Below are 14,099 nucleotides of genomic sequence, written 5' to 3'. Positions count from 1 at the left end.
TTAAAACAAAGAACCACTGACTTAACTGTCTAATTTGTGAATCTTTGTTCCTTATTTCAGAAGTCTGCAGTGAAGTCTGACAGGAATACCCATTTCTCATCTGGTGTCCTCCAAGGTAAATGTGATCAGTTTTCGTGATCAAGAGTACCAGTGCATGAGTAGGACAGACACAAGAGCGGATCTTTATGAGCATCTCTTGTTGGTACTTATTGAATCCCTGGCTTGAGAGTAGCTACTCTGAGAGTAGCTACTCTCAAGCCTTCTCTTCTTAAAGGAATAGCATGTTTGACTGTATAGGTAGCTATAAGAGTGTGAATATATGTAATATATACACTGCTGACAAATAAGATGAATGACTCCTCTCTTGTTTCCTCACTTGCAGTAAAGGGTCATCATGAGTGGGGACGCAGAGATGGAGTGTTTTGGCGCGGCGGCTATGTTTCTCCGCAAGCCAGAAAGAGAGCGCATTGAAGCTCAAAATATTCCATTTGATGCTAAAACAGCATACTTCGTGAGTGAGCCCAAGGAAATGTACCTCAAGGGGAAACTTATTAAGAGAGAGGGCGGCAAAGCCACCGTGGAGACTCTGTGCGGGAAGGTGAGAGTAGTGACACTTGAATTTGTGCAGCTTCAAATGTGAATTCAGACTGCTCAAGTTATGAATAACTATATGGATATGTTAACTATATGTAGCATGGTCCAAATATCTGAAACCAGAGAGGTTTGGGTATATTTACATGTAACACAAGAAGTCATGACATGTAAGATATATTTGGAATTTTCAGAATCTGACAAACTCTTTTCAGCAATCAAATTTAAACTTGTGAGATACCCTGAAGCCATTCTTCACCACATGATAGCAGAAAACATGGCATCACAACTGAGTGAAAATGTCATAACTCAAGTTGTTATGGTAAGAAAGAAGGGGCTTTTCTCAGCATAATGGTTAGACTGAAAGTTTCACTTGGTTCAATTCAAGCCAGTGATGTGAATTTCCTTTGGAGTTGAACCAAGCTGGTGTTGTAAAAAACAACAACAGCAACAACAAACAAACCAAAAATAAAATGCAGAAGTTTTGTTCTTCCTCCTTCTCAGAAGGAAGAAGAACAGAAAGAACAAGGCCAGACATACCCAGAATTTCACTGTTGATAAAGTTCAAAGTTGTTTGACACCAGACTTGAATCACTAAAAATACACCAAAGAATACTAGCACTCCTTTCTTCTGAGATACGGTAAAACCTCCGGTTTTCATCGCTGTGAACAAAACAGACAGCAAAATCTTTGCATGAACTACTTGAAGAGTAACAAAAGCCAAGTACTGTTAACTGTCACAGCTTAATGGGTGAATGAGTGTGGCAAGAATAGCATTGTCCGATTCATTCTGACAATGCCATTCTTGCCACATATTAAATCTGAAATACAACCTTGTGCAAAGTAGACTAAGACAAAGTAGCTTTTTGGACCCATTTGGATGTATTCCACAGTCAAAAACTGATCAGAAGGCCAAATGAATAATTCGAAATAAGAATGAGAATAAAACAAACAAGATTAAAAACAAATATCACAAGTTAGACAAAAACTGCTTAATTCTATCTGAATTTACATTTGTGCCTTCTTTGGCAGACTATCACTGTGAAAGAAGATGAAGTCTTCCCAATGAACCCTCCCAAATTCGATAAGATTGAGGACATGGCCATGATGACCCACCTCAGTGAGCCTTCTGTGCTGTATAACCTCAAAGAGCGCTATGCAGCATGGATGATCTACGTGAGTTGATCAGAACTCCATAGCTGATACTCGTGCTCACGACAAAAGGAAGATCTGCATCATAAATGATCCTCTCTGACTCCACAGACCTACTCTGGGCTGTTCTGCGTCACTGTGAACCCCTACAAGTGGCTCCCAGTGTATGATTCAATGGTTGTAGCAGGATACAGGGGCAAGAAGAGAATTGAGGCTCCACCCCACATCTTCTCCATCTCTGATAACGCCTATCAGTTCATGCTCCAAGGTAATAAACCTTTTTAAGATACAATGTGTCCTGATCATTTTGTAAGCTACAGTTCAGAAATAAAACAGCTGCAATTCAAAAGTGAACGAATTATTTTAGCTTGATGATTTTGGTCTCTTACAGACAGAGAAAATCAGTCCATCCTGATTACGTAAGTACAAAGCATGCTTTTATATGATGAGCATTTCCAAAAGTATTATTTGCAATATCGAAATTACAACTCTAAAACTCCTTACTCTAACCAGTGGAGAATCTGGTGCAGGAAAGACTGTCAACACAAAACGTGTCATCCAGTACTTTGCAACAATTGCAGTGGCTGGAGGAAAGAAAACCGAGCAAGTTCCCGGCAAAATGCAGGTAGATGAAGTTGCAAAATATGAGATCTAAAAATCAATCAAAGAATTCCTGTACTCACAGCTCATGAACGGTGTCTTTAGGGGTCACTGGAAGACCAAATCATTGCAGCAAACCCACTGTTGGAAGCTTATGGTAATGCCAAGACTGTGAGGAATGACAATTCTTCACGTTTTGTAAGTTATTTTGGTGATTTTACCTTAATTCTGTGGTAAAAATTCACAGTTCATGTTCACTGTTGCATTTATAATTGAAACATTATTCTCCTGCTTAGGGAAAATTTATCAGAATTCACTTTGGGACAACTGGAAAACTGGCTTCAGCTGATATTGAAACATGTATGATTTTTGTTTTGGTTTTACCTATGTATTTATTTTTGAGGGAATTATCAGACTGCTTTGACTGCTACAAGGAAGATTTGTGATAACCACGAAACTTAAATCTGTACAGATCTGCTGGAGAAGTCTCGAGTGACGTTCCAGCTCTCTGCTGAGAGGAGCTACCATATCTTCTATCAGCTCACAACGGGCCACAAACCTGAGCTCATCGGTTAGAGAATTATACCAAAATGACACCAAAAAACAAAATATAGTGTTTATATATATATATATATATATATAATTATGTTTTATGTATTTTGTTTTTCTCATTTAGAGGCTCTCCTGATCACCACAAACCCATACGACTATCCCATGATCAGTCAGGGTGAAATCACTGTCACGAGTATCAATGACGTTGAAGAATTCATCGCTACTGATGTAAGAACAGCTTCACTCACGACCTTTCACTAATATTAATAACTATATAAACAGAACTCCATGAAGCTCATCATATTGATGTTCGGCTTTGTTAATGGGGAGTTTGAATTAATAATGTAATAAATGCTGAATCAAAAACAGCTTTCTATTTTACATTAAAATATAATGGGTTCTGTTTGTGCTTATTAAAACTTATTCATCATTTCACAGACTGCCATTGACATCCTGGGCTTCACCGCAGACGAGAAAATTAGCATGTATAAACTGACCGGAGCTGTGATGCATCACGGAAACATGAAGTTCAAGCAGAAGCAGCGAGAAGAGCAGGCTGAGCCAGATGGCACTGAGGGTATGAAGAACATTGTGCACTTTAAGCACTGCTGATTTTGTCACTTGAAAGAGGACCTTTGAGGTAGAGGTTTATTTATTTATGAATTTGTGTTCATATAGTTGCAGATAAAATCGCCTACCTCATGGGTCTGAACTCGGCTGATTTGCTAAAAGCACTGTGCTACCCGAGAGTGAAGGTTGGGAACGAGTATGTGACCAAAGGTCAAACTGTTCCTCAGGTACAGCTGTTACAAAGAAAACACACAAATAACAAATGATTTCCTGTAAGACAGTGTCTTTAAACCAAACCCTTCAAGACACTAATACATATTGATAAGGCTTTTTTTTTTACCAATAGGTTACAATGGCACTATTCTTAAATTTATAACCACTAATGATAAAATCAATATCCCTTCACTTCAAAATCAGGTCAACAATTCCGTCAATGCTCTCTCAAAGTCCGTCTATGAGAAAATGTTCTTGTGGATGGTCGTCAGAATCAACGAGATGTTGGACACAAAGCAGTCAAGAAGCTATTTTATTGGTGTCCTGGACATTGCTGGGTTTGAAATTTTTGATGTAAGTATGCAGAACTAACACTGCATAGTCTTATGTTCATGTTGCTAATTATGCAAAACATTTTCAAAACAGTTCAGGGTTTAGGGTATGTCAAGAATAAAAGCACAGTCTTGTTTTGGGTGCGCTTGCTGACCTTATCTGTATTTTTTCAGTTCAACAGCCTGGAACAGCTGTGCATCAACTTCACCAATGAAAAACTGCAACAGTTTTTCAACCATCACATGTTTGTCCTGGAGCAAGAAGAGTACAAGAAAGAGGGCATTGAATGGGAGTTCATTGACTTTGGTATGGACTTGGCTGCCTGCATTGAGCTTATTGAGAAGGTGAGCCGTGTGCTGTCCATTTGCACACATAAAACAATAGAAAACAACTTGAAACTGTTTTTTTATGCTTCTTTCATCATGGCAGCCAATGGGCATCTTCTCCATCCTTGAAGAGGAGTGCATTGTCCCCAAGGCAACAGACATAACCTTCAAGAACAAACTCTATGACCAGCATGTTGGCAAAAGTGCCCCCTTCCAGAAACCAAAGCCTGCCAAAGGCAAAGCTGAGGCCCACTTCTCCCTGGTTCACTATGCTGGTACTGTTGACTACAATGTTAATGGCTGGCTGGAGAAGAACAAAGACCCCCTAAACGACTCTGTGGTACAGCTCTACCAGAAGTCTTCAACAAAGCTGTTGGCTTTCCTGTATGCGTCACATGCCTCTGCAGAAGGTGATGATCATATTTTTAGGACAGAATTCAGAGTTTCCATTGTTTTCATTATATTTCAAAATGATCAGATTTAGTACAGAACAGAAAAATAATTACATTATAAAATAAAAAATTATATTTAAAGTCATTTAAGTTTATATCTGACATTTAATGTTTCAGCTGAGGGAGGTGGAAAGAAAGGTGGCAAGAAAAAGGGTGGGTCTTTTCAGACTGTATCTGCTCTGTTCAGGGTAAGCATAAAAATATTATTTTTTTCCTCAGATGCGTAGGTAGCATCCAGGGTTTACTTTCCATCATGTGAAAATTTGAATATTTTCATATTTTAGGAGAATCTGGGCAAGCTGATGACGAACTTAAGGAGCACTCATCCTCATTTTGTACGCTGTCTCATTCCAAATGAATCAAAAACTCCTGGTAAAGACTGGTAACAATAATGTAAATTAATGCATTTTAAGGTCTGTGAAGGTTCTCAGTCATCCAGGTCATCGTAGTCAAAGGAGCTTGCAAAGAAAAGCTTCTGGACTTCTTTAAGTTACTTGAAGACGTTTCACCTCTCATCCAAGAAGCTTCTTCAGTTCTAAGGTCAAATGGTGGAGAGTCCCAGATATAAACCTAGTGGGAGTAACCCCCCACAGAGGGACAAAAGAACCCCCTGATGATCCTCTAATCGCCTGAGCCAAGGTGTGAAACTGGGTGTGGGTCCCAATCAGCCAGAGTTTCGGGTGAGTTCATTGTGAAACCTGGCCCCACCTTATCATGTGAATTCCTGAGGTCAGATGGCCCAGGATGTGAGTGGGCGTTAAGGCGTCTGGGAAGGGATCTCAAAACTGGATTATAGATGGCAGAGAGTTGGTGTCGTAAACCCCCGCCTCTGTTCAAAGATGGTCGCTCACAGTGGACATAGATGGCTTCTTTCACTCCTCTTTCAAACCATCTGTCCTCTCTGTCCAAAATGTGAACATTGGCATCCTCGAAAGAGTGTCCTTTATCCTTAAGATGCAGATGGACTGCTGAGTCTTGTCCTGTGGAGGTGGCTCTTCTGTGTTGTGCCATGCGCTTGTGAAGTGGCTGTTTGGTCTCTCCAATGTAGAGGTCTGGGCATTCCTCGCTGCACTGTACAGCATACACCACATTGTTAAGTTGTGTTTTGGCGTTTTGTCTTTCGGGTGAACCAGTTTTGTCTGAGGTGTTGCTGGGTCTGAAATACACCGGGATGTCATGCTTGGAGAAAACTCTCCTGAGTTTTTCTGATACACCGGCTACATAGGGGATGACAATGTTGTTGCGTCTGTCCTTCTTATCCTCCCTCGCTGGTGTCTGGTCTTCTTTTCTGTGCCTCTTTGCTGACTTTAAGAACGCCCATTTAGGATAGCCGCACGTTTTGAGTGCTTCCTTTACATGTGTGTGTTCCTTCTTTTTTCCTTCAGGCTTAGAGGGAACATGTTCTGCCCGGTGGTGTAGGGTCCTAATTACTCCAAGTTTGTGTTCCAGAGGGTGATGGGAGTCAAAGAGGAGGTACTGGTCCGTGTGTGTGGGCTTCCGGTAAACTTCGATGTTGAGGTTGCCGTTCTCTTCAATGTGAAACGTCTTCAAGTAACTTAAAGAAGTCCAGACGCTTTTCTTTGCAAGCTCCTTTGACAATGCATTTTAAGGTAAATGTAATGCCATGTACATGACTGAATTTAATATGGGTTTAAGGTCTCATGGAGAACTTCCTGGTCATCCACCAGCTAAGGTGTAACGGTGTGCTGGAGGGGATCAGGATCTGCAGGAAAGGGTTCCCCAGCAGAATCGTCTACGGTGACTTCAAGCAGAGGTGATTACTAAGAATAAAGACATTTGCCACAATCTAAAGATCAACTTCTCCTTAATTCATCATGTACCCCCAATCAGATACAAAGTGTTGAATGCCAGTGTCATCCCTGAGGGACAGTTCATCGACAACAAGAAGGCCTCAGAGAAACTCTTGGGCTCCATTGATGTTGACCATACACAGTACAAGTTTGGCCACACAAAGGTACAGTAACAAAAAATGCAAACTTTTGTTGGTATTTTAAATAAACTGCTGCTAAATCAGGATACTTTAAGCAGGTATTACAATTTTGCTTTTGACAATGCTGTATGTGCTCTGTATGACTATTTTTCAGGTGTTCTTCAAAGCTGGTCTCCTGGGTCTATTGGAGGAGATGCGTGATGAAAAACTCGCTATCCTTGTCACAATGACGCAGGCTCTCTGCAGAGGTTTCCTCATGAGGAGAGAGTTTGTCAAGATGATGGAACGCAGGTACTGTAGGCATAGTAGCTTTACACACCAAAGGGGATTTTTACAAATGCAGATGACAACTTCAATGTAATTTCTGCGCTAATTTTTTTCTTTCTGGTTCAGCCCATAGTTTTTCTTACAGTTTTTCAGATCTAAAAATACCAATTTTTCTCAATCTTCTATCCTCAGGGAGGCAATTTACTCCATCCAGTACAACATCCGTGCATTCATGAATGTCAAAACCTGGCCTTGGATGAAGTTGTACTTCAAGATTAAGCCTCTGCTGAAGAGTGCAGAGACGGAGAAAGAGATGGCCGCAATGAAAGTGGACTTTGAAAAGACCAAAGAGGATCTGGCAAAGGCTCTGGCTAAGAAGAAAGAGCTGGAAGAGAAGATGGTTACTCTCCTACAGGAGAAGAATGACTTGCAGATCCAAATTCAAGCGGTATGTTAAAATAACAAAGGAATTTGAACTGTCTTTATGAATAAGGAAATCTTAATCCATTTGTATATTACTATCAATTTAGGAAGGTGAAAGCCTTGCTGATGCAGAGGAAAGGTGTGAGGGGCTCATTAAAGCAAAAATCCAGCTCGAGGCCAGACTCAAAGAGACAGCTGAGAGACTGGAGGATGAGGAGGAAATGAACGCTGAGCTGACTGCAAAGAAGAGGAAGCTGGAGGACGAGTGCTCTGAGCTGAAGAAGGATATTGATGACTTGGAGCTGACCCTGGCCAAAGTGGAAAAGGAGAAACATGCCACTGAGAACAAGGTTGGTGCATCAGTCTCAAGGCTTTGAGGTCAAATTGTTTGCAAACTGCAAAGACGTTGTTTTTTGGGTTTTTTTAAAATACTGTCAATATAGGTTAAAAACCTGGTTGAGGAAATGACTTCCCAAGATGAGACAATTGCCAAGTTGAGCAAAGAAAAGAAAGCCCTCCAAGAGGCCCATCAGCAGGTCCTTGATGACCTGCAGGCAGAGGAAGACAAAGTTAACAGTCTGACGAAGGCCAAGACCAAGCTGGAGCAGCAAGTGGACGATGTGAGTATAGGAATTTGAGTTTCCTTGAAAATAAACTATAAACCCCAAAAATCTCAAAACCAAAATAAAATCTTATCTTGTTTTACACAGCTTGAAGGTTCCCTGGAGCAAGAAAAGAAGCTTCGCATGGACCTTGAGCGGGCTAAAAGAAAGCTTGAAGGTGACCTTAAACTGGCCCAAGAAACCATCATGGATCTGGAGAATGATAAGCAGCAATCTGATGAGAAAATAAAGAAGTAAGCAAAATGCAATTAATCAAATTTAGTATCTAATATAACTGCATTTGTTTAGCAGACAGCAGCAACGCTAAAGATCATTTCCCAACCAACCAGCATATGTTACTGAAAAACAAATCATAATAAAAACAGAACGGTTCGCCCACTTCCGCAAAAGTGAAAAAACAAAAACTCTCTATTTCAGTGTAAAAATCAGCAGTCAGAATGAGGGTTACCTATTTCAAGAATAAAAATAAATAAATAAAAAATGTGGATGTAAAATTTGGTTTGAACTTTTCCCCACAGGAAGGATTTTGAAATAAGCCAGCTTCTGAACAAGATTGAGGATGAGCAGTCTCTTTCTGCTCAGCTTCAGAAAAAGATCAAAGAACTGCAGGTTGGTGTATCTGACAGCAAGCTGCCAAGTCTATTACAAGTAACAAGTATATTCAGCTTTATTATTACATTTTGATTAGATGTCTGTTTCTTTCAACATGTAAATTATAGGCTCGTATTGAGGAGCTTGAGGAGGAGATTGAAGCTGAACGTGCTGCTCGGGCCAAGGTGGAGAAGCAGAGGTCTGATCTCTCCAGAGAGCTGGAGGAGATCAGTGAGCGGCTCGAGGAAGCTGGCGGGGCCACTTCTGTTCAGATTGAGATGAACAAGAAGCGCGAGGCCGAGTTTCAGAAGCTGCGGCGTGATCTCGAAGAGGCCACCCTGCAGCACGAAGCCACCGCCGCAGCCCTCCGCAAGAAGCAGGCTGACAGCGTGGCCGAGCTAGGAGAGCAGATTGATAACCTGCAGAGAGTCAAACAGAAGCTGGAGAAAGAGAAAAGCGAGTACAAGATGGAGATTGATGACCTCACAAGCAACATGGAGGCCATCGCTAAAGCCAAGGTACGATAAAGTAAAACATTTGACAAGCAAGAGAAAACATACATTTAACCTTATGTTCGTTTACATTTGGCTCTTGTGTCCATTACTTTAGATTATTGCAGCTTTTGTTCATTTCAGGCAAATCTGGAGAAAATGTGTCGCTCACTGGAGGATCAGCTGAGTGAGCTGAAGACCAAAAATGATGAACATGTGCGGCAACTGAATGACATTGGGGTGCAAAGGGCAAGGCTTCAAACGGAAAATGGTGGGAAAACTAATTTTTTAGCTATTTTTTCATTCGATATATGATCATATTCAAATGTGGATTGTTTTTTTCTTTCTTTTCTTTTTTTTCTGTCTCACCTTAGGTGAAATCGCTCGCCAACTGGAGGAGAAGGAAGCCCTGATCTCTCAGCTGACAAGGAGCAAGCAGGCTTACACTCAGCAGATTGAAGAGCTAAAGAGGCACATTGAAGAGGAAGTTAAAGTAAGTGCACATTAAAAACACCTGCACTACCCCGGAGCTGATTAAACCACAATTTAAGTTAATAAATTAAATAATTTTTTCCAATTTTCTGTAAGGCCAAGAACGCCCTGGCTCATGCTGTCCAGTCAGCTCGTCATGACTGCGACCTCCTCAGAGAGCAGTATGAGGAGGAACAGGAGGCCAAAGCTGAGCTGCAGCGTGCATTATCCAAAGCAAACAGCGAGGTGGCTCAGTGGAGGACCAAATATGAAACCGATGCTATTCAGCGCACTGAGGAGCTGGAGGAGGCAAAGTAAGTCGTCGGTTTTAGTTTCGTCCTATCGCAAACTATGTTTATAATAGAATATAAAGTCTGTTAACTAATCGTTAACAGGAAAAAGCTCGCCCAGCGTCTCCAGGATGCAGAGGAGTCCATCGAAGCTGTGAATGCAAAATGTGCCTCTCTGGAAAAGACCAAACAGAGACTGCAGGGTGAAGTGGAGGACCTGATGATCGACGTGGAGAGAGCTAATGCTCTGGCTGCTAACCTTGACAAGAAGCAGAGAAACTTTGACAAGGTACCATTTTCATTTTTGAGTTATTTATTTTAATCAAAGCTAATGAATCATGAATTATGCAAATACATGGGTCTGCCTTATATCTAAGATTCTTGCTGAGTGGAAGCAGAAGTATGAAGAAACCCAAGCAGAACTAGAGGGATCTCAAAAAGAAGCTCGTTCTCTCAGCACTGAGCTGTTTAAGATGAAGAATTCATATGAGGAAGCTCTTGATCACCTGGAGACCTTGAAGAGGGAGAACAAGAACCTGCAACGTATGCAAAGCTTTAGATATTCAGTCAACTAACAAAAATACCAGACAGTAAGCTAACTGTGCAAAATTTTAACGTTTTTATAACGTATTTCAATTATTATACCCAAGGAATTTTACCCCATTTCTAATATTGTTTCATGTATTTTATGTTAGAAGAAGCGATGGTGACCCACACTACTGCTCAGAGATTTAAGTCTTACAAATGTTATACTGTACGCTACAATCAATGCAAGTTTGCATTTATTAGACATTAAGATCCACCAAAAGTAAACAAAATAATGAATTCTGCTTAAACTTTAAACTGATTATTCTTTATTATCTTACAGAGGAGATCTCTGATCTAACTGAGCAAATCAGTGAGGGTGGAAAAACCATTCATGAACTGGAAAAAGCGAAAAAGACTGTAGAAACAGAGAAGTCTGAACTCCAGACTTCACTTGAAGAGGCAGAGGTACTGTTTGATAAAAAAAAAAAAAAAACTACTCTCCAATCAGCACAATTCAATTTTAATGATCCTGGAGCTACATGGTAAATATTTTATTTTTCAAAGGCTACTCTGGAGCACGAGGAATCCAAGATCCTCCGCATTCAGCTTGAGCTGACCCAAGTCAAGAGTGAAGTTGACAGGAAGATTGCAGAGAAGGACGAGGAGATTGAACAGATCAAGAGGAACAGCCAGAGAGTGATCGAGTCCATGCAAACCACTCTGGATGCTGAGGTCAGGAGCAGGAATGATGCCCTGAGAATCAAGAAGAAGATGGAGGGAGACCTGAATGAGATGGAGATTCAGCTGAGGCATGCCAACCGCCAGGCAGCTGAATCCCAGAAACAGCTGAGGAATGTGCAGGGACAGCTGAAGGTGGGTCCACTGAAGGATTTGCCCGAACTTTCTAAAATTATCTGAAAAGTAGCTTAAAGTGGGTACTGTTACCTCTTAATGTCGCACATTTCAGGATGCCCAGCTCCATCTTGATGAAGCCATTAGAAGCCAGGAAGACATGAAGGAGCAGGTTGCAATGGTGGAGCGCAGAAACAACCTGATGCAGGCTGAGATCGAGGAGCTGAGAGCTGCACTGGAGCAAACAGAGAGAGGCCGCAAGATTGCTGAACAGGAGCTGGTTGATGCCAGCGAGCGTGTGGGACTGCTGCACTCTCAGGTTAGTTACGATTCAAAAACTTCATATTTTTATAATTTGAAGGGTGAAAGTCCAAATATGTGATTCATTATCCTGTATTTCCTTTCAGAACACCAGCCTTATCAACACCAAGAAGAAGCTGGAGGCTGATTTCATTCAGATTCAAGGTGAAGTGGAAGATGCTGTCCAGGAGGCCAGAAATGCTGAAGAAAAGGCCAAGAAGGCCATCACTGATGTGAGCCACCCTGATGAATGTCTATAGTGCAGTAGCATTACTCTACCAACTATATTAGTTGGTACAACAATACAAATGACAGTTACAACAATACATATGATATGAAATTTCAGGCTGCCATGATGGCAGAAGAGCTGAAGAAGGAGCAGGACACCAGTGCTCATTTGGAGAGGATGAAGAAGAACCTGGAGGTGACAGTGAAGGACCTGCAGCACCGCCTTGATGAAGCTGAGAACCTGGCCATGAAAGGTGGCAAGAAGCAGCTCCAGAAACTGGAGGCTAGGGTGAGTCTCATGAGAGCCATCTGACTGATTCGCTGTAAGCTGGGGAAACATTTTATATTTTAAAAATAACTGCATACATCCTTTGTCAAGGTCCGTGAACTAGAGGCTGAAGTTGATGCTGAACAGAGGCGCAGCGCTGATGCTATCAAGGGAGTGCGAAAATATGAGAGAAGAGTAAAGGAGCTCACCTATCAGGTCAGCTGATTACTACTACAAAACCACAGTAATGAAAATACCATGCTTAAATGAGTATTACATTTATACCAGAATAACTAATTAATGCTTTACAACAGACGGAGGAGGACAAGAAGAATATTGCCAGACTTCAGGATCTGGTGGACAAGCTCCAGCTAAAAGTGAAGTCCTATAAGCGACAGGCTGAGGAGGCTGTAAGTAGACCTGATTCTCATGAAACACACTTTGTATAACTCAGTGCACAGGGTTTAACTTCACTGTGGCTTCTTCTACAGGAGGAGCAGGCCAACAGTCACCTGTGCAGGTACAGGAAGGTGCAGCATGAAATGGAGGAAGCTCAGGAGCGTGCTGACATTGCTGAGTCTCAAGTTAACAAACTCAGGGCGAAGAGTCGTGAAATTGTCAAGGTAAAAAAAAAAAAGATCTAGCATGAATCAAATTTGTAGAAATATTCATCCTGTTAAAATCGAGACTATCCAGCCAAATTTTTAAGTGCCACTGTTTTGTCATTTCAGACCAAGGAAGCAGAGGAGTGATGAAGAAATCAAGGTTGTAAATTAACAAGAAATCATACAATATGATTGTCTTGTTAGCTGTTCACATAAGCAAAGTGACAGTGCTGTGACAACCTAAAGTCAATAAAAGTTAGATTGATGCACCTTTTGTCTCTGTGCTCTTATTTTTGAATGACTCTGAACCTTTTTAAAGTCTCTAACACCCTGGTTATTGTTGTGTAAACCTATCAGTCTGGTTCTAGTGTGAAAGCATGAAGCTGCATTCATACACAAGATTACATGTCTCCATATGTGGATTTTCACCTTTCAAAAACAGAAATTTAACAGAGCACAAACAACAGAGTTTGTGTGCTTTTAGTTGTTCAAGGCACAAACAGATTTGTCCAAAATTCAGCTTCAGCTTTCAGGCCCCTCTTCTGTGAAACGGGCTCCCAGTCTGGATTCAGGAGACATACAGCCACCTTGCTTTTAAGATTAGGCTTAATGTTTTCCTTTATTAACTATAAAGCTTATAGTTAGGGCTGGATCATGTGACCCTGAATCCTCACATTGTTACACTATAATAGGCCTAGGCTGCTGGGCTCTTCGCATGATGCACAGAGTGTGTTTTGTTCACTCACCCTATTCACTCTCTATGTGTTTATATACCTCTCTGCATTTAATCATTAGTTACCATTAATCGGTGGCTCTCAACAGTGTGTCTTTTGTCCTGTCTTCCTTCACCCTCAACCAGTCACAGCTGTTGACTGCCCCTCCCTCAGCCTGGTTCTCCCAGAGGTTTCTTCCTGTTAAAAGGGAGTTTTTCCTTCCTACTGTCACTAAGTGCTTGCTTATAAGGAATTGTCTCATTGTTGGGGTTTCTCTGTGTTATTTTATTTATACACACACACACACACACACACACATATATATGTGTGTGTGTGTGTATATATATATGTATATAATCTGAAACGCTGATTGGGACCCACACCCAGTTTCACACCTTGGCTCAGGCGATTAGAGGATCATCAGGGGGTCCTTTTGTCCCTCTGTGGGGGGATACTCCCACTAGGTTTAAATCTGGGACTCTCCACCATTTGACCTTAGAACTGAAGAAGCTTCTCGGATGAGAGGTGAAACGTCTTCAAGTATCTTAAAGAAGTCCAGACGCTTTTCTTTGCAAGCTCCTTTGACTTTTAAAACTTCTCTATTAACCTGGAGCACAAATACTGAGCTGGGTGCACAATAAAGACAAACTTACCTGCTCTCCAGGTTGTAGCTCTTTGAACCAAACAAAGATGGCAGCAGGAAGTGACT

The 14,099-nt window shown here is 41.3% G+C and overlaps 1 protein-coding gene across 1 annotated transcript; it reads left to right on the top strand.

Moving 5' to 3' along the window:
- Nucleotides 1–18: 18 nt before the first annotated feature.
- On the top strand, nt 19–12,946 carry LOC102305207 (myosin heavy chain, fast skeletal muscle). Its single transcript, XM_005932252.3, has 40 exons — nt 19–115; nt 383–598; nt 1,624–1,767; nt 1,855–2,011; nt 2,135–2,162; nt 2,257–2,368; nt 2,449–2,541; nt 2,640–2,703; nt 2,816–2,914; nt 3,020–3,123; nt 3,334–3,472; nt 3,574–3,692; nt 3,883–4,032; nt 4,185–4,355; nt 4,441–4,747; nt 4,907–4,977; nt 5,074–5,161; nt 6,446–6,563; nt 6,641–6,764; nt 6,895–7,031; nt 7,200–7,455; nt 7,538–7,780; nt 7,874–8,050; nt 8,141–8,286; nt 8,572–8,662; nt 8,773–9,162; nt 9,280–9,406; nt 9,510–9,628; nt 9,724–9,920; nt 10,002–10,185; nt 10,274–10,439; nt 10,765–10,889; nt 10,989–11,297; nt 11,392–11,595; nt 11,684–11,809; nt 11,923–12,093; nt 12,184–12,288; nt 12,387–12,482; nt 12,564–12,695; nt 12,804–12,946. Exons 2-40 carry the CDS (start codon nt 395–397, stop codon nt 12,822–12,824), a joined length of 5,814 nt encoding a protein of 1,937 aa, XP_005932314.1. The 5' UTR covers nt 19–115; nt 383–394; the 3' UTR covers nt 12,825–12,946.
- The last annotated feature ends 1,153 nt before the right edge of the window (nt 12,947–14,099 follow it).

This window comes from Haplochromis burtoni, unplaced genomic scaffold (assembly GCF_018398535.1).
Source record: "Haplochromis burtoni strain Fernald_Lab_line unplaced genomic scaffold, NCSU_Asbu1 Contig_156, whole genome shotgun sequence".
Lineage (NCBI taxonomy): Eukaryota > Metazoa > Chordata > Actinopteri > Cichliformes > Cichlidae > Haplochromis > Haplochromis burtoni.
This window is presented reverse-complemented; position numbering and strand designations above follow the sequence as displayed.